Raw genomic sequence first — 23,599 nt, 5'->3', positions numbered from 1 at the left:
CTCAGAAATCCAGTTTGAAGAACACCAGTAAAATTATAAGGGTGGAATTCAAAGTAGCACTAAAGAGATCAACCATCTTTGCCCCTGTTCTGTGCGTTGATTTGGGGGGCACAGAAGGAGGGAAGCCCCATTGCACTAGCCGGACTTGTGTTGGCTCCTGCTAGCACAACTATTTAGTGGAACTCAGCCCTAAGTAGTGCTCAAAAGTAGGCAGGCAACAAATGGAACTGCTGACTAAAATCTCAACCTCAGTCCCTTTGGCCTTACTCTGGAGACCATGAACTCTGGGTCCATTTGAACCCAGCATGCTGTTCCACAGTTATGAGTGTCTTGTTGCAACTGACAGCAAAGCAGCCAGTTCTGCTATCCCTTTGCTGCTAGGATCATCCACAAAGACTGAAGCAATAACTGATGCTGGCAGGTGAACAGCGATGCAAGAAGAGGAGTCCTAACCCAAAGAACTGGCTGCTGAACTTCTCTTGCCTCTCAAGCCCTGCTGGGAACAAAGACCTGCCAAACAGCCTATTTCTAAATGATGAGATGGTGAAGTAAAGCCTCAACCTAGCTAGCACTCTCTTTGGGTTATGGCACAGTCCTGCCAGAGAATTTGCAGCTACCTTACTGTAGCTAAGATAAGACTGATAACCTGGTAATATGGGAACTCAAGTCTTATTTCAATATGGGAAGCTGCTTTATGCCAAGCCAGACCACTCAGTATTTATTATGCTGACTAGCAATGGCTCTCCAGGGTTTCAGGCAGGCATCTTTCCCAACCCAACCTGGAGACGCCTAAGACTGAACTTCAAACCCTTTGGGTACATTGTTGAGTTACAGCCCTTCCAAATATATGTTGATAATGTGAATTGATCCAAGATCAGCAAATGCTCAGCTCCAACCCCATGACCCAGGTGGATGTCTGGGGAACCTGATTCCCTGTGTTAGCAGCAGATCAAGGGAGAGATGCACACAGAAAGAAGCAAGGCAATGCTCTTGTGGCAAGAGCATTTTGAGAGGGTCCCCACGTCTCGCTCCCAAGTTCTACCTCCTTCCCTCCCACAGGCAAGTCCACATCAATGGGATGGGAAGAAGAGGCGGGCTGTGAGGATAACTGGCTGCATCTTTCCTGGGACTTGTTCAAGCCTGTTGGTTGGCACCAGTTTCTCTTTTCCTTACTACAGGCAGAGTAAGCACCCCCAGATCGCAGCTAGAGCTACAAGCAAGACAGAGGGAGTGGTGCCTGCTTGAGGAAAACCTTTCCACAACACTTGACTTCGTGAAGGACACACTCCCCAGGAGGAAAGCAAAACCAACAGCATCAAGCACAAGAGGAATTTCAGCTTAACTCAAAGCAGAGTGCCCCATGTTCTGCAAAACTTGCAAAGTGAAGCAAGCCACCTGAAGTTCAGCCAAAGGTGAGGAGTGGAAGTTTCAGCAGAAGGTGAGAGGACTTTGGCTACACGAGCATTTTCTCTCCATTGCAGCAGCACACCCTGATCTCTTTCAGCCACTCCATTGAACAAGATAATCCAGAAAGAACAAGCAAAGCTGTGAGTGCTTTGCTGGGCTCTCCCCTCTTGATGGTTCCATGAAACGAATCCCAAGGAGAAGGTTAGAACATGGTAATGGCAACATAGCTGGCCATTAAGAGTCTCTTTCTTCCTTTCTCCTTTCTGTCTCTGTTTCTGCCTAGCTGCCATACCAAATCAGAGACTGTTCACTGTCCTACTCATGCCCTCATAATGCATGTGTAATTTTTGTCGTTAAGCCAGGAGTGGGAGGGAAAACATTACATTTGCCCTTGTTCGGTATGGTCTGGGAGATGGGTAGAGAGGGATTTGTCCCCAATCAACACTGCTGCATTAGTCCACACAAAGCTGAAAGCAGATCGCCGTTCACATTGTAACATCAGCCAGTCTCTTTCCCACAAGACATCCAATGTCAAGAAGGTTCACATGTCAAGAAGGTTCACTTTATTTTATTCTACCCATTGTGATTAATATGTGAAGTTCATTCACATGTATGTCACCACCCATACCCTGAACAGGCTTCTACTTTCAGCTTTTTCCCCTATAGCTGCCAGAACTCCGCTTCTCTGAGAGAGACAGCAAAGCTCACATGCATAGCCTTGGTGTTAGGAATCTATGCAAGCGGCTATGAATAAGTCAGCAAGTTTTCACCCAAGCAGCAAGAGAGAGGCAATGATTTCCAGTGTCCACAACAACAACTGCTCATGGAAGGAAACTTTAACCTAGAATCCATTCCCAAAGGGAAGGAGGGAGGCGGAGATTCTATTGCTTCATTGTTGTTCTTTACCAATTTTGTCCTTGCTATTCTTTACAAATTTCTATAAGTAAGCAGTTTCAGTATGTTATCGGGCAGGAAAGAAGCAACAGTCATCAAAACTAGGTGTGTGTATGTGTTATCTGCCTACAAAGAATGGATTCAGGGTGCAGCCCTCATGATGGCAATTTTGTTTGTTTGTTTGTTTGTTTGTTTGTTTGTTTAATCAGTTGTTGTTTCCCTGATCAGAAGGAAAGGAGGGAGGGAGGGGGGAGGGGAATTACCAACACCAAAAGAGAAAAAGAACTTAAGCCAAGTTACTTACTTTTCTTGTCTAGGTTTCACTTCTTTCTTTGGTCTCTCTCTGTGTGGAAAGACAAGACAAGAGATATCAGGAGGGAACCAAGAATCACAGGTATCACACCCACCCTTTCACCATGTTAAACCCCCTCTCCCCCCCCCAAAAGGATTACAAGGGTGCCCTTTCTATCTTTCAGCATTTTGCTTGTGTTATATGTTGTGTGCAATTTTGTTTTTATTCACACTTCTGTAAGCCATCCTGTAAGCCATTGAATCTCTCAATCAAAGGCCATTAACAAACATTTTAAATAAATTATCACAGCCAGATGCAAAATAATTCCTGGCCATGATGCTAAGATGTTTCACAGCTAGCTACTATTGGCATCTAATGGAATCTCATGCTGTGTGCAGGCATTTTGCCTGAACATGTGGTGCTCAAAAGCAAGAGATGGAGGCAGGGGTGAGCACACAAGCTCCTTTCCCCCAACTTCCCTAGGTACATGGGCTTCCCTTTAGAATGGGAGTGGGGGGGGCGCTTTCTGCCCAAGTGCCTGATCCTAACCTGGCTAGCCTTCTTCTGGGGGCTGCATTCCAACAGTGGGCAGGAGCAGAGGCAGAAGGGGGTAGGGCTGGTTTCAAAACATATCTTACATACTTTTATATGCTGTTGTATATAAAATATTTCAAAAATATGTAAAAATGAATGCAAAATACGTAAAATGCTATGCCCAGCCCTAGGAAGACTGTGGAAAATGGAGAGGAAGGTCAACATAATTGTCAAATGCTATCACATGTCTGGGAGGTGGGTGGGGTTTGCTAGAAATGACCATTCAGAGGGGCCTGGCAGGCCTCCTTAGGCCCATGCTTCAGAAGTGCTGCTTCTGACCTTAATGGAAGCTTCTGAAGAGCATTTCACAAGTGTGCTCCATTGAATGCACTTAGAAACCTCCCCACAAGTGGGAGACACAGCTTAGTAGGGTTCCTGGTTGTGGGAAGTTTCTAACCATGTTTGATTTAACGTACCTATAAACCCTTTTCAGGTGTTTACAATTAGTTGAGTGAAGATCTAAAGGGAAGCCCATGTGCCAAGAGAAGTTGGAGGTGGGAGCTTAACTAGATGCCCCTGCCTGCCCCCAACTTCGCAAGCACTATGCATTTACGGCTTCAGTCTGCACCATCCAGTGAACATACCTAATGGGTGGCGAGCAACCTACAACTGTTATAATAAGAACATAATACCTCTATTAAAATATTATCCTTCAAGCAATCATCAAACAGAGGCCCCTCCATACTAAGGCTGTGGACCTTTTTTGTCTTTTCTTTTTTTAAGATGCAATTGTAAAGCAGTCAGTTCAATTCCAAGAAGGTATCCACCCTCACCTGCATTCACATTCTCTGTGCTGCTGGAAGCTCATCCGGCTTAAGTGCTGGCCTTGAAAGTGTCTAATTCTCAGGATCTGAAATGAAAGGAGGGGAAAGAAAGGCGGTAGAGGCTGAGTCTCATTCACCAATCACAACCTCGCGAAACAAAGAGGCAAGCAGCACTATGGCAAAACGAAATTAAAAGAGGCTGCAATCCTATACCCACCTAACCTGAGAGCAAGCCCCACTGAACTCAGTAGCACCTACTCCTGAGTAGGCATGTACAGACTTGCTTTCTAAAGCAGTAAAGAAATATAAAACTGTGTAATTCCTGCTCCGGATGACCAGCACAAGAACCCTCAATCAGCAGTTTGTTAAAAGGGCAAGTCTATACATATTTTTCGATCATCCTCCTCCTACTTGAATTTTAGCTACCAAGCAACCTAAAAGGTAAAGGTAAAGGACCCCTGGCCATTAGGTCCAGTCATGACCGACTCGGGGTTGCGGTGCTCATCTCACGTTATTGGCTGAGGGAGCCGGCGTACAGCTTCCAGGTCATGTGGCCAGCATGACTAAGCCACTTCTGGTGAACCAGAGCAGCACAGGGAAACGCCGTTTACCTTCGGACTGTATTTATCTACTTGCACTTTGACGTGCTTTTGAACTGCTAGGTTGGCAGGAGCTGGGATCGAGCAACGGGAGCTCACCCTGTCACGGGGATTCAAACCGCCAACCTTCTGATCGGCAAGCCCTAGGCTCTATGGTTTAACCCACAGCGCCACCCATGTCCCCTTACCAAGCAACCTACTTGCCCACAAAAATGACATGCTTCTCCACAGGTGGGGGCAAAGGACCATTTCTGGAGGCATATTGGTGCCTGGATTCAGGAAGACACAATGAGACATGACTTGAGCAAGGCAGCTACAGACTCAGGTGACTTTTGGCAGCCACAATGATTTCAAATGTCTGTAGAGCACACAGGATGATGAAGCGCAGGTTGCTACTGAGTGTGTGTGCATTTGCAATACTAAGGAAAGAGGGACGTGTGCAGGCACGAACCACACATGCAGGGCTCATTCCATCAGCCAACTCTATCGGGCAACTGGGGGGCATCAGCAGTCGTTTTCTTAAGCACGGAAGTCCGCACTTGATGCGGATCAGGATTCAAGACATTTTTGCAGAGCTGAGAGGAATAGACAGGAAGCAAGTTCTGGCAGAGGCGTATTGGCTGTGCTGTGTGTGGAAAGCGTGCATCCTCACAGTATGCTTTGGCCTTAGTTATTCTTTCCGACCACTTCCCTTCAGGATGACTAAATTCAAAGTAAAAGAGAGAGGAAGCTCTTCCATTTGTCTCTGCATTGTTGTTCTTCCTACCCCTGCAGTGCCTTTGCAACTAACAAGTCAGAACTCTAGCTTGGCCAGTGGACCCTGACCTGGCCAACTTTTGATGAAGAAAGTTCACAGCTCCTTTTTTTGTATGCCACAGTCTGCTGCACTGGGAGATGGGGTTGGAAGATACAGAAGCCAAAACAAGAATTAAGCAGAAGCCAGAGTGGAGAGGGGCCAATGGACATGAGTGGCTCCCTGTCTACACATAGATCCTCAGTTTGTAGCTAACAGGTTCCCTCCAGATGTTGCTGGACTCCAGCTCCCACCAGTCCCAGCCAGCACGGTCAATGGTCAGAGATGGTGGGAGTTATACAGGCCAAGAGCATCTCAAGGTGCAGAGGCCCCCCATCCCCAGCTTTTCTACGAGACTTAATGGGGACTAAATACATCAAGCTCATCCAGTGCAAGGGGTAGTGTGTAAGCTAGATTGGAGCGGCCAGGGAGTAGATGGATTCTCCCCATTCAAGCTGCTCAAAAAAATCATGGACACTCCAGCTAGGCAGCCCAGTAGCTGAGTGAAGGGCAGCAATTCACACACTGCTTTTAGACCGGCTAGCTATTTCTCAAATTTGAGGGGCTACCTGATCTAAAAGCAGCACATGAAAAGCTGCTATTATTATTATTACTACTACTGCTACTACTAATTGAATTTATATACCGCCCTATACCCAGAGGTCTCAGGGCAGTTCACATAAAAAGATCACAGTATATAAAATAAAAATAAAAGCAATAACCCAGTAATACCCCCCCCCCAAAAAGAGCCACATTTCTCACTTAGCTGCTTGGTACCCTTCCCTCGAGAGGAGAGGAGAGGTCTCTGCAATGCAGGCATCCCCAAACTTCGGCCCTCCAGATGTTTTGGACTACAATTCCCAGCATCCCTGACCACTGGTCCTCTTAGCTAGGCCAAAACATCTGGAGGGCCGCAGTTTGGGGATGCCTGCTGTAATGCTATAGAAATCACTAGGTCACTTTCCCATTTTCTGATGCAAGGAGTCTCTTGTGCTCCTTTTGACTTCACCAGCACTCCCTAGCAAGTAAAATCGCTCAAGGAAGGAGTGCCACCCGGAAGGCAAAAAGCAGAGCAAAAATAAGAATAATGAATCCTTCCACTCCAGTCCTTCGACAGCCGACAGCATTAGTAGACGGAGGAGGCTGATAGATGTGGTTCAAGAGCTACCAGCTGACCATTCCTGATTTATATAAACCACCCGGGTCCTGTGTGAGTTGCACTGAAGGAAACAAGCAATGTCACCTCCCTCTTTGCTCTGTCCCCCACCTCCAGTTCCTTAGCTAGAGCCTCACCTCCATGGTGACATTGTACGTCGATGTGGGTACGCACTCCAGCGCCTCGTCATTACAGCACCCTGCACACCTCATCAGGGGCACACATGATGGCTTGAAAATGTATTCCACCTCATCAGGGTATTCTTGGAAAATATCCACCATGGTCTCAATTGTCCTGCAGGCACTGCGCTCAAAGACCACCAGAAATGAGATAACTACAAAAAACAAGAGGTGGGGGAGGGAGAGAAATTAGGAATTAAGAACATCTCTGTTTTGCGCTGTGATCGTTCGTAAGCTGTTTCAAGGCAATGTAGGAAACAGGGCTGTGGGTGTGTGGATTAATGGCTCTGCACTCGGTGCTCTTTCTGCCTAGATACCTTTCCCATTATCTCATGGGCTCACTGAAACATGCTGTCAATAAATGCATTAGTTCAGTTAAAAAGCACTTAAACCCAATGAGATACAGAGTAGGACAGGGGTTGTAGAAGAGCAAGATAGGGCCAAATCACTGGCAGTTTCAGCATTTGCCCGTTTGAATTTTAATGAGCTAGATATTCTGAACGCATTTGCAAGGCGGAAACTAACGCGAATTGTGAGCCTCAGAAATCAGAGCAGATCTCACAGAGGACCATGGCAGACCTTATTAGAGCAGCATTCCCCTGAAGCTAGTGGAAGTGGAATGAGGAGTTTGACACACTCTGCTCAGAAACCAGTTTGCCAAACCCAGATAACTCAACCCAATAGCTCACCATATGAAAAACAAAAAAAGCCACTACAGGTCCTAGACATTGTGCATTTCAGGGCCTCTCTTAAAAATTGGCATTTTTCACAGAATAAAAGGCAGCTGTTGGGGAGAACCAGACATCATCTCCTAAGGAAGCACTTCTGCGGTGGGGATATTTTCCTGGCATATTTTCCTCATCACATAATGTTTCATCACATGTGCCTTTTCCTTCAACTACAGTATTAAGCTTATTGCAATTGGCATGGAATCTGGAACAGTGGCTACGCAGGTTCTAGAGTCACCTACTGGATACCTGTCCATCATTCAGGTAAACCCTTAAAGCAAAGTAAAGGAAGGAATGACCTGCCATTTTTCAAGCCTTATCAGAAAATGTTCAGGTTACTTTTTTTCAGAGCTGTGCTGTCACTCGTTCCTCATTTCAGCACTGGGGTGCTTGTGTCCCAGGATGTTCCTCCACCCCACCCCACCTGGCAAAGAAGCTACTAGCACCCTCCAACAAGGCTGCTTCCATACATTACAGTGAGACAGGATATATATTGGTATGGCATTAGCAAAAGTAATGCACTTCCCCTCCCCCTCCCACCTTTCTTCCTATTGCTTGTGTTTCATGCTCTATACTCTGTGTGTTTGCAGGAAGGATCCTACCTGACTTCCAGCATTGGGGAAAAAGCCTTAGCCTGGGTCCAACCCATCATCACCATAAGCTTTAATAATGTGTTTCATTATTGAGACAGGTTATTAGACTTGTGTCACCATTTTTTATGAATACAAAAGGATATGTTGCATTCCAACAGTATTGAAGACATGAACAGGGCCACAAATACGTAGCTAGTAGAACGGAAAAGGTGCAATGGGCTGAGGTGCACCATTTCAGCAGCAGATTCCCCATGCTATACAAACATAGGAAGCTGCCTTCTCAATTTCAAGTAGTTATACATTGCTTTACGTCGGAAAAGATCACAATGCTGTTTTACAAAAAAAAAAAAAAGTGAGCAAAGGTATGTACAAGCAATTTAAATTATAATTTTTATACTATTAGCCCATTGGTCAATCTAGCTAAGTATTATTTACACTGACCAGCACTCCAGGGCTTCAGTAAGGGGTTTTCCCAGCCCTACCCAGACACGCTGCAGAACTGGGGACCTTCTGCATGCAAAGCAGATGTTCTACTGCTGAGTTGCAGCCCTTCCCCAAGGACCTTGTGCATATGCCAAGAGAGAAAAACTTAACCAATTTCCACACACACAAATGTCCCAATGTTCCCAAGTGCTAAAGGTTTACAGCAGAGCTCTGACTTGGGGAGGAAAGGCTGCAGAACAACACAGAAGGAACATGCAAGTGTGCAAAGTCCTCATCCCAAGATTGTGCTGCATACTTCCAAATACACTCCCAGCAGCATGGGATTGTTCCTTCTTCCTCCAGCGTGCATTGTTTTAAAAAAAGCCGTTAGCAGGGCTCAGTTCACAGACACGGCAGATAGCATCTGACCCGAGCTTTCTTGCCTTCAGATCATACGCCTGTACCATATGCAGAGTCCCTGCAGTAGTGAGGTTGATAACCCGGTGTGATAACAAGCACAAACTGCTTGCATCATGGAAAAAAAAGGGACTCCAGTAAGCGTTTCTGAAGAGTCCTGAACCTGTGACAAACCTGCATAAAGGTTGCTCCATCGAAGCAGTGGAGGTGCAGGCAGGGAGGGAGGGAGGGAGGGAAGAAAGGAATGTACAGAAGCTGCCAGGCTTTGAGCTCAGGGCTTCTCAATTAATTGTCAAAAGTTAATTCTCGGTCATGTGGAGCTGACAGTGCCACAGTGCTGCTGGCAGCAGGTATAACTAAGGAGGAGGCTCCGCCTGGGATTTCTATGGGCTGCCCTGCCTAAGTGCCTATTAAAGAGGCAGTTGCTCAGGAAGCAAAAATGCAGAGTACTGACTGGCAGTGCTCATGGAGGAAATGCAAGCCCCTTCATTGCTTTCACCTCCCCCCTCCTTTCTTCCCCAGCCCTCTGCCCAGTCCAAAGTCTGGAATCAGCCTCTCATATCCTTTCTTGCCTGGTATGGGGCCACCTCCTTCTCCTTCCCCTTCAGAGTGACCTTAACCTTAAAATACAGCTATCTATAAACTGGAGAATTAAACAATTCAGCGCCTGGGAAAGTTGCAGGCATGCAGCCAGACACGTAACCACATTGCTGATTATTCACACCTTTCCTAGCATGAGGAAGCAAGGAACCTGTTGGGGTAAAAATAATTTTTCTGCTCAGTATACATCATCTGCATACAGTGGACGCTCCAGATACGAACTTGATTTATTCCAGGGGCCCGTATGTCTGCATCTAGAGGTGCCGCTTCTGTGCATGTGCATGACGTGATAGAGTGCTTCTGCTCATGCACATGTGACGAAACCCGGAAGTATACACTTCCGGGTTTGCCACAATTGCAACCAGAAAGTTACGTTACCCAAAGGTAATGTAACCTGAGGATCCACTGTATATGTGTATACACACACACACACACACACACACACACACACCAGTGCCAAGCAGGTTATGGGCACAGGAACAGAGCATCTCAAGATCCCTTCCATCCACGCTTCAAAAACACAAAAGCCAGCAGGTGGTTTTTTGTTTGTTTGTTTTTTTACAAAGTATGAAAAGTGGTAGCAACTGAGTGTGTTGATTTATCCACTGTTCTTACATGAGCAACCTCTTCACCCCTGAGCACATCAAAATTCATCAAAATCTGGAGGGCTGCACGTAATTACACAGGACAAAATGTGCAACTGAACGTGTAATCTGCATATCATTAAAAAAATATCCCATATATAATTAATAGGCATCGTGCTCTCCTTTTTTTATTCTGACTTAAAAGGAAGGGGGTGAAGAGAGGGATTGCCTAGCCTCTAAGAATCTTAGAATCTCAATAGACAGCCACATCTACAGCACAAGAAGCAGAAATGTAAACCAACTAGGAGCTCCCAAAGAAAGTGGCCTGACAGTTTCCATTGCCTACAATGAGTTACATTAAGATGAGGAATAAGAAAGGGAAACTGTGTGAATATAAAGAATTTTGAGAATTAGTCTTGCTGAATTCTAAGATATCAATCCCAGATGGCAGAATCAGACAGCTTTGTGGAGAAAGTGATGCACAACTGGAAGGAGAGAGCATGTGTTGTAGAGTCCCTAATTTGTGACTACACATACAGTTGTGGTGCTTTATAGATAGTGCATTACGATAAATTTCATTATTAATATAGCAGAGTGAATCTGCAGGTGAGCTTTAAATGCAGTTTCCTGAATCTAGCTCACAACTTATATTCATCTGTGACAATCATGACAATGCATAGTGATAATACATACACACTGTCACAAGAGATTTCCTATAGAAGCTGCCACTTTAACTGGCTGCTTCTTGAGCATCTGCACACGAGAGGCATGTTCCACAGTCTTTAAACAGCATTTGAAATGTAATTATGATAAACCTACAAAACCAGGAGCCTGCTTTGGACAGCAATGCCAACTTGGCTGGGCAGTTTCAGTACATAGCATTCTGTGGAACTGATATCAGGCCTAAAACTAGAGCAGGCACCCCCAAACTTCGGCCAGCCAGATGTTTTGGACTAGAATTCCCATCTTCCCCAACCACTGGTCCTGTTAGCTAGGGATCATGGGAGTTGTAGGCCAAAACATCTGGAGGGCTGCAGTGTGGGGATGCCTGAGCTAGAGGATGAAGGAACCCAAACAACTGCATCAACGATGAACCACAGCTTGAGCCTCTGCTGCCACTGATATATCTGCAGCTCAACATAAAGGGCTATACAATTTAAAGAGCAATCACAGCCACCAGAGTTTTCCTTTATATACATGCTACAGGGAGGAAGCATTTCCCCTGAAAGCAAACGTGTTTTTTTGGATTCTCTCTGCGCTGGTCCACTTCAAAGGTATATAAATTCTAAATTCTACCTCCAATGTCAGAGGTAATGTGTCTCCGAATACCAGTTGGTGGGAATCACAGGTGGGAAAGTGGGTCCTGGTTGCTGATTTCCCACAGGCGTCTGGTTGGGAGTAGGAAGCCCCCCAAAAAGATGGGCCATGGGCTCTTCTTTCAGCAGGCTCTTCTTAAGTCTGCATGTTCTTATGAGGTCTGATCTGGCCCTGTGTGTGGAGCTGCCCCTGTCTCTGTCACCCACACAGGGACAACCCAGGGCCTGCACACATACAATCCTATGCAGCATCGGCCTAAATAGGTCCATTGATCCTCCATAAGAGATCAACCCCACACAGAGTTGTATACATATAGGCTCCAGAGGTGGCCAATCCCCTTGTGGATAGCAGAAATTAAACCTGGCGCACTTACTTCCGAGTATTCATGTATAGGATTGCGCTATAACTTACTGTACTCCTAAATCATGTGGCCCAACAGCTAAGTGGTAGTTGGCCAGGAGCAGTAAAATACAAGTGGCTATCCCCAGAAGAAATGATTTTAATCAATGAAGACCAGTGTATGCCTAAGCCCATATAAAACCCCAGGGGAACAAAGTGATCTTTCATCCCCAAACCAGTACATGTTCTGTGAATATTAAGGAATAGAGGTTAAGCATGAGTATGCAATAATTGGGAAGAGAAACTCAGAATTCCGGTCCTACTCCTTCCTCTAGTACTCAACAATTCCCCGCCCATTTAGTTAAAACAAACCCAGAGAGTAACAAATGTTCAACTGTCCCACCAGGAAAAGAAATCCAGCAACAATATAAAATGGGTCCGTTGTTACAAACTTGCTCTCCTATAAGCCTCTGGCAATGCTCCTCTAGTTTACCCAGCCAAAAGAAATTGTTGCAATTGTAACCTTCTGTGGCAAGATGAGAGGCTGCCCCCTGGTGCCCTGCACTAAGAACAGCAGCCAGTGCCACTCCCTGAGTGTCCCAAAGTAGGCAGGTGACACTGCCATTGCAAAAGTGGTACATTGCAAAGCTGGAAAACAGCAACTTGGAGATCTCACTGTGGGTGGAGACTGCACAGCCTAAAGGTCCAAAGTTTGCATCATGTATTCTTAAACTGAGGTCCTCAGAACTAGGAAGTAAATCTTGCTGAGGTGATTCACTCACCTATCAAAATAAGCTCTGCTCTCTTTACTCACTAAATCCTCCTCTGACTCCACCTCTTCACCCAATGCTATTCCTGCCTCCAGCATCTCTCATCCTTCTCTTTTATGATGCACATTCATGCAAGATATAAGATTTTTGCAAGGAGCTGGCTGCTCCCTCTCTCTCAGAGGCTTGTTGTGAAAAGGCTGCACTCACTTCCAGAACAAGACCTAATTGCCCAGCACTTGCTGAAAGTCTAATGACCAAGAGGTAGTCAACATGGTGTCCATCAGATGTTGTTGGACTGCAACCCCCATCACTCCTCAACATTGGCCAAGCTGACCACAGCTGACGAGAGCGCTAGTCCCAAAAACATCTGGAAGGCAGCACATTGGGTCCCCCTGGTTGAGAAAGCAAATGCATTCAGACCTACCACCACTACCCTCCAAATCCGTATAGTCACAACATCCTGGCCCCAGAAGTGGCTGAATTGCCTGTTCCAAGATCTATAATGTCAGACGCACCAAGGAGCTTCCATTCACCCTTTGCCCAGCTATATTGGACTCTGAACTCCAGCAATGTATTGACTGGAAAAGTTCAGCCCCAAAGCCCTGCCTTGTACAGAACAACTGATCTAAAATTAAAACACACCCACACACCACCACATGCATTTTCCCTCCTCCCAAGACATTGACGGTGCCATCGTGCGCATGTTTCCTCCAAAGATTTTTGCAAGGAGCAAAAATCTATGTTCAGTGACGTTTGTCCCAAGGTAAGTATCCCAAGTATGGCACCATTTGAAAAGATGGCCACCTTCTGATAAGTTTGACTGCTGCTAAGGATAGAGAGGGAATTGACTGCAAAATTATCCCCTCTTAATTCCCTAACTAAGGTTTGCCAGCGGCATGATCTCTGGAAGACTCAAACACTGGTTACTAGTTTGGTGTCTTGCTTCTGTGTCTGAATAATACAACCTGGGTCAAAGGCTTGCCAAGGGGAAAGATGCATAGGTGCCCAGTGATAACAAAACAAAACAAAAACGCCAAACCTTCCACAGAAACCGTGGCAAATTCCTTTGTACTTCTTAAAAGGGTTGCTGAGAATTTGGGGGGGGGGCATTAATTTTATTTTTGATTAATTAAAATTAAAATGCAAGCATCCTGGAAACTGTAAAATAAGCTGCAGACAATATGTTTTATAGGGTTTGGTAAAAGTCAGGATTTCACGCTGTCTGTGCTCCAAAACAAAACAATATTTTCCTTAGTTGGGGCAATTTTAATTGGGGGGGGGGGACACAAGCTGGGATACATTTAAGCTAAGGCCAGGTTAAATCTGTTCGTTAACTGTTCAAACTGTATTTTCCATTCCTTCCTTTTAATATGTGTGTTTGATCCCCCACAGTTTATACCCATTTTCCAGAAGGTGGCAGCATTAATGAGGCCTCCCCACCCCACCCCCGCCCAGCAGCCCAGCAAATGGATCCACCTCCACAACCTGCCATCCTTCTCCCATAAAGTATCCGCACCCACCATGCCAATTAGGGGAGCAGAAGGAAGACAAGCCACTTACCCTCACTCTGTTGCTTTTCCCCATCTCCCAGGGCAGGAGCAGCCTGCGAGAACTGTGAAAACAATAGAAAATTCATCAAAACACAAAAACGCTGTTAACCTGTCTCCAGAAAGAACGCTTCTAATCAAGAGAACCAAATTGCTTCCCAGGACTCTACAGCAAGGCAAAAGCAAGACACCATTTTAAACAATCATGGCTCCCCCTGCAAAGAATCCTGGGAAGTGTAGTTTTTTATGGGTGCTGAGCATTGTGAGGAGAGCCCTATTCCTCTCACAGAGCCACAGTTCCCAGTGATCTTTAGGAAGAGGGACTGATAGTTAAACCACACTGGGAACTGTAACTCTGCAAGGGGAACAGGGGTCTTATAAGAACCCTCAGCGCCCTTGACAAACTACATTTCCCAGGATTCTTGGAGGGAGGCCATGATACTACTGTTAGGATAAAGTGCAGATGAGGCCTGCCATAATTTGTGGCGTTATTAGAAAAATGTTGATGGCAAACAGTGGCAAGTCTGCAATTCTTCTCTGCACTGGGAAATGAGGCATCCTCAAAGGAACGTGTCTGAATTATCCTCAAAGGAACGTGTCTGAATTATCAACTGAAACACTTCTGGGGTATGTCAGGGCTGTGTGGAATTATTTCTTTCTTTTCATTTGTGGGGTGTATTTCTCCAGTTTCCACACTGAAACACCCACAGAGAATCTTCTCTTTCCCTCAGACGGGAAGGAAAGTGGGCTTCAAATGCCACCCATCAGGGCAAGGGGGAAGGGCAGGGGGGAAGGAAGGTCCAAGAGAGCCATGTTTCACAGGCCCTGTCCATGAAAGGAAGGGAGCTTGGGAAGAAAGATCTCACAGAAAGCTCTTCTGTGCAGGGGTAAGCAAGAAAAGAACAAAAGAATGAACTGAATAATTATTAAACTATAACAACACAACAAGATGGAAGAAGTAAAATACTGAGATCACACATGGGTGAAGGGGAGTGGGGGGCCATGTGGGAATCTATAATATTATTTATAATATAAATTTTCTAACTGTGCTGTATTTACATATAGCAAAAGGAAGCCTAGAGTAATTATGTATATTTTAATTTAGGTAATCTATGTACTGTAATAGGCTTATGTTAGAATACGAATATGGATTTTGAATTTGATGCTTGTACTTTGTTTCTTTTTGGTTTTGAAATAAAGAAGAAGAAGAAGGGGGGAAGAGAAAGAAAGTTCTTCTCCCTGTCACTTTAACAGGCAACAGAAGTGCAACTAGCTGCTCTCAAAAAGGCATTTCAGATTATTAAGGTCGAAACACAAGAGAGCAAAGCTGAACTGGGGAGCGGGGTGGCTGAGGAGAAAGAAAACAACATTGGTGACCTTCTAGCGCTGACATGACAAATATGCCACGAGATTTGTACACGTCCCTGTTCCATGGAAAGCCAGTAGAAGGTATTTCGAAAGGGGGCCTGCCTGTTACAAAGCACTCCAGGAGCAGAGCGCAAAAGGGAGCTGGCAGAGCCATTAAAGGGTCCACAATTAAAAAAAAGAATATTCCCCTTCCTAGTTTTGTAACAGGATGGGCATGACGTGATGCGAGGCAAATTTGGAGCAGAAGTGTCCTTCAGGTTGGAGACTCTACCTGTGCTACATCTGCACATGAGTGGTGGCTCCTAGCTAGTCTCAGGGCCAAGCGTGTGGTGTGGTGGACCAGGACCTGGGAGATAGGGCTATAATCACCATAAAGCTCTCTGGGCCAGTCACTTTCTCTCAGCCTAACCTACTTCACAGGTATGTTGTGAATATAAAATATAAAATGGAGGGAGAACATTCATGCTGCCTAGAGCTGCCTGGAACAAAAGAGGAATATAAATATAATACAGTGGGACACAGGTTGCGCTTCAAATCCCTGCAAGGTCGGCGGTTCAAATCCCTGCAACGGGGTGAGCTCCCTTGCTCAGTCCCAGCTCCTGCCAACCTAGCAGTTCAAAAGCACGTCAAAGTGCAAGTAGATAAATAGGTACCGGTGCAGCCGGGAAGGTAAACAGCATTTTGTTGGCTGCTCTGGTGCACCAGAAGTGGCTTTGTCATGCTGGACACATGACCTGGAAGCTGTACTCCGGCTCCCTCGGCAATAATGTGAGATGAGCGCCGCAAACCCAGAGTCGGTCACGACTGGACCTAATGGTCAGGGGTCCCTTTACCTTTACCTTTTACCTCGGTTTAAGTACACAATTGGTTCCGGAAGTCTGTACGTAAACTGAAGCGTACTTAACCTGAAGTGAACTTTCCCATTGAAAGTAATGGAAAGTGGATTAATCTGTTCCAGACGGGTCCGCGGAGTACTTAAACTGAAAGTACTCAAACAGAAGTGTACTTAAACCGAGGTATGACTGTAAATAAATAGTCTTAAATGCAGTATCACAAAATGTTGGCTTGTTTCCCCACAAGTCTTTGAAATTAGATGTCCCTTTAAAATTGGATAAGTGATAGTCCTCACCATCCTTGCAAGTACTTCCATCTTTTTTCTCAACCACTCCATTGCAAACAAGCACCTATCTCACATCTAACCTGCCCAAGATATGCTCTATAGTTCTTGTTATCAGAGAACTGTTTAAATGGCATTCTTCAAAACCAGCTCCTTTCTCCAGTGCTCAAATAGTAAAACCCTTAGGAAATCACTATTAACAGTCCTGGTTTTCCAGCTAAGCCATTCTTTTCACTGGTGTCTATGTGTTTTGGGGTGAACGTGTGGCGTATACATACAAGCAACACACAATTTGGAGGTTGCACGTTTAGTCAACAAATTAATTTCTATAGCTGCATGAATGGAAATTTAGCCAGAACAGTGAAGAAGGATGGCACAGGTAGACAGCAGGTGGCCATATCTATATGCAAGCAGTTTACACATTTATTTTAGAGAGTAATGGAGGTTTAAAATTGAGGAAGGGGGAAAAGTATTCACATATATTTCCCCAATCAGTTTGCATTTGCTACTGATATGCCTCCAAGTCTCTCAGTTTCTGTCCCAAAACTTCAAGGAATTTGCGTGATGCTTAGTTTCAAATCTCTGAGTTACTCAGCCAAGGTCGATAATCCAGTTTCAGTGAGGAGAGAAGACCATCAGCCATTCCATTAGTGTCAACAGTCCTGACCTGCAGATAATGGATAAGAACTCACAAAGGTGGCTGCAGGAGAAGTGAGAGGAAAGCAGCAGAAGATGCCAGGCCTGTGCTCTTGAGCAGCTCAGCTGCTGAACTCACATTTACATCCATGGAATCTAAGCAGCCTAAACTGTGTGCTGGCCAAGTGGACAGAACCACCTGTTCTTAGACAGAAAGAAAACTCACAACTGGCTGGCTTTCTTAGCAAAGAGAGCTTGGTAGTTGACAGGCTACAGTGCTAAGAACAGAGGAAGATTTCTATTAAAAAACAGGGAGCAGTTTCTATCCCAGTGTGAAGGTGATGACAACAGGTATAAACGATATGGGAGGAAGAGGCCACACCTGAACCCCAGTAACCAACCAAGGCCAGCAGGCAGCTGGAATATACTCAAAGAAAAGTTGCATCCAAGGCCTCAGATGCACAGCCTGCAAGGAGATGGCAAGCTGCCACAGCTGTCAGGCAGGTGTCCACCCACCTCGCCGGCCCCGCGTATTGCACGTAGCCCTTATGAGCAAGCATCAAGTGGCAAGCTGTCCTGGGACTCCTCCAGTTTATGATGGAATACCACACCTGCAGCAAACGTGATCGCATGCACCTGTTCCCGCATGAGTAGGCAAGAATACAATGCAGGCCAAACACATTCAGGGCCCTAGTGAAAGAGCAAAATGCCTCAGCTTGCCATCCTTTATTTCCTCTTATTCTTCTTTGGGAGATTCTGAATCAGCCACAAGCTGCTCATTACTTTTTTAGCTAAAGTTGCCTTTGAGGTACTTTGTGTTGTTTTTCAAAGTCCTGCTAATTTCACTTGAAATAGCACTCTCCCTCTCTTGCTCTCGCTCTCTATCTTCAATGCTCAAAACAAAACAAAAATACATTTAGGAATGGGACTGCCAACTAAACCATTGATGTGGAACCTGTGGCTTGCCATGTGTTGTTGGACTCCGAATCCCATCAGCCCCAACCAGCAAGCCAATAGACAAAGGTGATGGGAGCTGTAATCCGGCAACATGTGGAGAGATACAGGCTCACCATGCCTGGGCTACACTACTGTGTACAAAACTTTGCTCTGCTAAAACCTCTAGTTTCGGAGCTGGCTGAAAGGCCACTAGAAATCATTCCAGACAGTAAATGGAGATTTACTCTGGGTTGTTGTTGTTGTTTTTAAGTATGTGTTAAGACGAGACTGAAAACTGCTGATTAACAGAGATCAGATGTATTACATCGAGGTATTCTCCCGAAAGGGATTGCCATCTATCTCCATTGCTCCTGTAACGACACACTGTTGTTAACCATCATGTACAATATTTTCACAGCATTGCTCATGCCGTTTGCCTTGGGATCGAGACAGTCTCTTGGAGCTATTTATACAGCAGTGTCACCTTGAGTCTATATCAGAAACATGAAGGTGCTTTGCTTCCCTACACTGCTGAATTATGTTCTCTGCCGTTGCAACTGGGCAATCCTCACCTAACCAAAGTAGCGGTGCTTAGGCGGAGGGCAATTTGTCCCCATTTCCACGGGACTTTTCTCCATCGCAGGGAAGACTAGACTAAAGTGGGGCGGGATCCTTCCGAGGGACAAAAGGGCCTAGTGCCCTTCTGAAGGTCAGGCTGCTTCCACCCATCTCCTTTGCTGGCTGGGGGTTTTGCTCATTGTTTCTATATGATGGCTATCTTTCCATCTCACTTCAGAGTTTCCCATAAGACAGATTCTGCCTCAGAGCAAAGATAGAGCAAACTGGGTACTAGGGAAAATGCAGGTCATCAAGAAAGACTCTCTTCTTGAAACCACTACCTCCTGCTTTTACAACAAGGTGCCCAGTTCCAGTTTGAACCAAGGAAAAGGTTAATCCAATAAATCACACACACACACACACACACACACACACACACTTTTTACTCCTTCACACCACAACTACCCCTTTCCCTCCTCCCCCTCCCCCTAATCTCTGCAGCCTCATTAAAAGAGCTTTGTAACTGTTTAGGACTGGAACAAACAATCCGGCTACTTTGGAAGGCCCCCTGGGACAGGAGTTAAAACCCTTTCCATCTCAGGCGCTAAAAAGTCTTCTCAGAGGTTTCTACTTAAGGAGGAGCTTTGCTCTGCAAAATCTCTCTCCTTCTACCCCCCCCCCCCATTATGCATACAAGGGGAGAGAGGTCAGTAATCCAGGCAAGCAGCAATCTCTGAAATGGCACATTAAGAGGAGAAAGAGAGGCTTGAACTTCAGAAAAGACAGGAATATTATCAGAGGAGCACTGGAAGGGGGGGGGAATCTGCCTTTCGCTGAGAATACTTGTTGATCCTGGTGGGAGGTGACCCACTCTGTTCCTTTTGAGCTTAACACAAGGAGTTGGGAGGAAAGCCCTGTCCCCAGTGTGGCCTGATCAACAGCAAGAGGCTAGTGGCTGCAGGATCATTAGCAGTCTAGTCACACGCTCTTGTCCCCTCCCCCCTCTCCTCCTCCTCCCTCCGCGTTTGATCTTTGCCTGATCCCACTGGAAACACATCCTGGGAAGGAGCTCCAAGGCATGTTCACTACACCTAACTTAACATCAAACTGCACTAAGTAAGGTGATGGTGGAACGAGAACTGCAAGATGCCAGTTAAGTAAAAGCCAGGACAGAATAGAACTGTCCAAGGTCTTGGATGGAGTCTAGATCCAAATGGTCTTTGAACTAGGACAAGAAAATCAACAGGAACATGAAGTACCCAAAGTCGTAACTTGACAAGTTTGGAGCAAGTCATCTAACCCTCTTCCCACCATATCCTGACCTGCAATTTCAGAACTGGCTAATTGTTGGGGTAGACAAGGAGGTGGGGAATGGCCACTGACTGCACCAATATATGTCTATCTATATGTATCTCCTGTGGATGGAAACCAACACCTGTGGTACCTCTGCCAGGTCACTGACTTGCAGGTTCCCTAGCCTCACTTCACAGCCTCCGTCTGTGATTAGTAAATGTATCTTTCCCTTGACCAAAGGAGCCTTATCACAGCCTGGCACCTCCCCTTTTGTGCTCACTTAAAAGCAGCTGCACAGAACTCCGATTCTCCTCCCAACCACCACTTCTCCCTCAACACATCCAGCGGTAGGAAGGTGTGTGTAGTCAGAACTGCAGGAAGTTGATAAATATAAATTTATCAGTTTCCCTTTCCCAGCAGAGACACAGCTTGCCAACAACGTGAGCTTCGGCTAGCACTCCTATTACTCTCCTTTACTATAGTTCCATACAATCTACCCAAGAGACTGCAGTCTTCACAGCCAAGCATCCCGTCACCACACCCCCCGTGGAAGAAAAGGCATCTCTGGTTCTCCCTAATTATCTCAATCTATCTACACTCAACTTTTCATTCACCTCTTTCACGTCACCTACAGGACCTCATATTTAAACAATGCCATTTTAAGAGCGCTTTCCAAAGCGAGCACAGCCATATCACACTGCCTTGCTGCAAGGCTCCCCAAAGAAATTGGAACCACCGTTTCCCCATCAGGCACAGCCTAATCTGCTGGTGTCACTTGAAGACAAGTGGCAGGCCAACAGGTTAGCAAGAAAAGCATGTGGACCCTCCCCATCCCCTGCAACAGGACATCTGAAATGGCTCCTAACTGAGGTCTTACATTTGGTGCTAAATTAAACAAATGCAGATTCATTTCCCTATGACACACTGATTCTCACATGTTGTTGCAGGGGTGGTCTGTGCCCACACTGACCTCTAGAATTTCTCAAGACCAACAGCAGAATAAAACTTTACGTACTAATTATGGCATGAATCTCTAGGCAACAGCACACATGAGCCACCTCAACAGGAAAATCTGTCTAAACTCTGATACCCAACTCTAGACTCTCTCTTTTTTAAACAAGGAGAGTTCAAACAAAAGTACATTGAAAGAGCAGGAAAAATGCCCTTTATAGTATATATTAGGAGGAATTGGGCGGACTTCTACAATCAGAAGTACCAATAAACTAATAGAGGGAAAGAGTTATGAGGGCAGGAGAACAAACTTCCTACTTATGGTAGCTCAGCAGAGCCGTTTATTTTGAAAATCAATCTGGAAGAAATACAAGGATCCATTTTGTGGTCTTTGATCTCTATTTGCTTTTCCAAGCCAGGAATTTTGAACTCCGGTCAGCAAACCTGCCTCTACCTAAAGCAAACAGGCCGGAACAGCCACCCCCCCTCCCCATTTTGCAATGTCAGGAAGGAGAGAGCGTGTGTGTGTGCTGATGCAAGAAGTCAGCGCGCTCAGCTGCCTCCCCGCTCGGCGATCGATGACGACGCAGAGCCTGTGTCGTCTTCACGCCTGGTTTTCCAACTCCTGCTCAACTCCGCAGACAGACAGAAGGCAGGGCAGCCCAGCAGGAACCGTCTGGGCAACGTGCAAGGAAGAGGAGGTCAGACCTCTCCTCCTGAGTCCTGGGGAATCCGATTCCGCGCCTCCCTTCTTGCCACAGGCCCCGCGCGCCCTGTTCGCGCGAACGCCAACAGGAAAAACCTACACGCCTCGACCCTGCCTCGCTCCCGGCCTTTTGTTGGCAGCCGCAAGCGGCGCAGACACCGCGTGTCCGCACCAGCGCGCCAGGGCAAGCCGAAGGCGGCTTGGCGCCGAGGAGCACCGAGGCACCTGGATCTGCCCTCCATTTGCGCCAAGGCAGCTTCCGACACGCACGCGCGCGCGGATTTCTTTCTGGTCCGGCTGACTACCCCCTGAACCCCCGCGACGCGCCCTCGCCGCCAACCAAGCGTGCAGCGAGCAGGCCACGCGGGGGAAGGAGGAAGGCTTCCCCGCCGCCCCGGATCCGCCCGCCCGCCCCCTGCTTTACCTTGGCGTTCTGGAAATAGAGCAGCGCGGCCAACCCCCAGTGCATCCAAGCGAGCAGAAAGTTCATGATTCCTGGCGCGAGGCAAAGAGGAGCCGGAGTAGCTGGTCGGAGCCGCGCTGGCTCGCTCTCTTTAACTCCTCTTCTTCCTTTTCCTGGGGCCGCTCGGATCAAGGAAAGCGCAGGGGTGGGTTGTGGGGGGGAGGGGGGAGACTTCAGTCTCTGGTTTCACCCGTCCATAAGCCCGGCTCCCTAGGCGCCCGAGACGCAGATTTCCCCTCCGCACACCTCTCGCTCTCTTTTCGGCTTGCAGAAAGGCTCTCGGGGCTTCCTCGGTTCGGATTCGGAGCCTCTCCGCAGGAATCCCACCAGATTCGTCAGAAGGTTCTGAATTGTAACAGATTTCCAGCCGCCCACTCACTCACTCTCTCTCTCCAACCCTCGGTGGCAAGACACCACACGCGAGCGAGCGTGCACTGCACAGGCAGACAGACACACAACAGACACACACACCAAAAAAAGAGAGGGGGAAGCGAACAAAGTTTGCGCGAAGTTTCAATGCATTTTCTCTCCCCCAGGTCTCTCTCGAGCGCACGCGTGGGCTCGGATCCTGCAGCCGCTGTCGCGGGAGTCGCTGCTGCCAAGCAGAAGTGGTTGGGTGGTTTGTTTCGTGCTGGGTTTGGGGGGGTTTCTCTCTCTCGTTTTAGCACCACCTTCGGGGGCCGGGATCGCTCAGCCCAGTTCGATTCGGGACTCCTCTGCTAGGCGTGAAGAAGAGGAGCAGAAAATGCCCCCCTCTTTCTTTCCACTTAACCAAAAATAATAAAAAATAAAAAATCCAAGTTGCTTAGCGAGGAAAGCGAAACCTCTAAGCCGATCGTGGTGGTGGAATAAATTAATAGGCGAATAGAAAAAAGGAATAGCAGATCCTAAATGCGTAGGATATATGGAAGATCGCTCTTCCTAGCCCGAATCTTTTCTTTCCCGTTCTTCTGTCTTTCTTGCCTTCCTTCCTCTTTTATTTCTTCCCTTTCCTTTCCCGAGGGAGCCTGCACTTTTCTCTCTCTGTGAGTCCGTGGCTCCCTTTCTCTCTCGATTGTCAGGCAGCAGCAGCAGCAGCGACGCTCTGACTGGCTGGCGCGCTCGGTGAGCTTTGCCTCTCGCGACTCTGCTCGGAAAGAGACTCTTTTTCAGGCTCCGTAGTCCCTCCCTCGCCCTCCTCCGCGCTCCTCCCTCCTCCCCCCCACTCCCTCCCTACTTATGACACTCCTTTCTTGTCACCTGGAATTAAAAAAGACCCTCCTCTTTACCACCGCCCGCCTCCCTCCACTGCACACGCAGATTCTTCAGCACAGTGAAGGTTGAGCCGAGAATCCGCGAGCATTGTGACATGGAAAGGCTTTCACGCGAGTCTTTCATTCAACGAGTGGAAGGAGCGCAGATGTCCCATTCATTTACGCGATGATTTCTGACTGAATGGTGCCAGTGCGGTTATGACCATCATTACAGAAATGCTATTAAAAAAACACTTTAAAAAAAACCCACATTAAGAAATGAAATACAAAGTCCATATAGTGACCATGGCACCTGTTCACGGGTCGGTTGTTTTAAAAAAAA

General features: G+C 46.7%; 1 protein-coding gene across 4 annotated transcripts in view; it reads right to left on the bottom strand.

The window, feature by feature from the left end:
- The window catches only part of VEGFA (vascular endothelial growth factor A), a 30,989-nt gene extending 7,845 nt beyond the window's left edge, over positions 1 to 23,144 (bottom strand). For all 4 annotated transcript variants that reach the window (XM_035108188.3, XM_035108190.3, XM_035108192.3 and 1 more), the window contains exons 1-5: positions 21,986 to 23,144; positions 14,010 to 14,061; positions 6,637 to 6,833; positions 3,961 to 4,037; positions 2,606 to 2,644 (exon numbers count right to left, since the gene is read on the bottom strand). In XM_035108188.3, the coding sequence (XP_034964079.1) occupies positions 2,606 to 2,644; positions 3,961 to 4,037; positions 6,637 to 6,833; positions 14,010 to 14,061; positions 21,986 to 22,051 (431 nt within the window). In that variant the 5' untranslated portion in view covers positions 22,052 to 23,144. The remainder of the gene's footprint in view (positions 1 to 2,605; positions 2,645 to 3,960; positions 4,038 to 6,636; positions 6,834 to 14,009; positions 14,062 to 21,985) is intronic.
- Positions 23,145 to 23,599: the final 455 nt, after the last annotated feature.

Source organism: Zootoca vivipara, chromosome 3 (assembly GCF_965207765.1).
Source record: "Zootoca vivipara chromosome 3, rZooViv2.hap1.1, whole genome shotgun sequence".
In the NCBI taxonomy this organism is placed as follows: Eukaryota; Metazoa; Chordata; class Lepidosauria; order Squamata; family Lacertidae; genus Zootoca; species Zootoca vivipara.
Note: the sequence above shows the minus strand (reverse complement) of the source record. Positions and strands in the feature narration are given on the sequence as shown.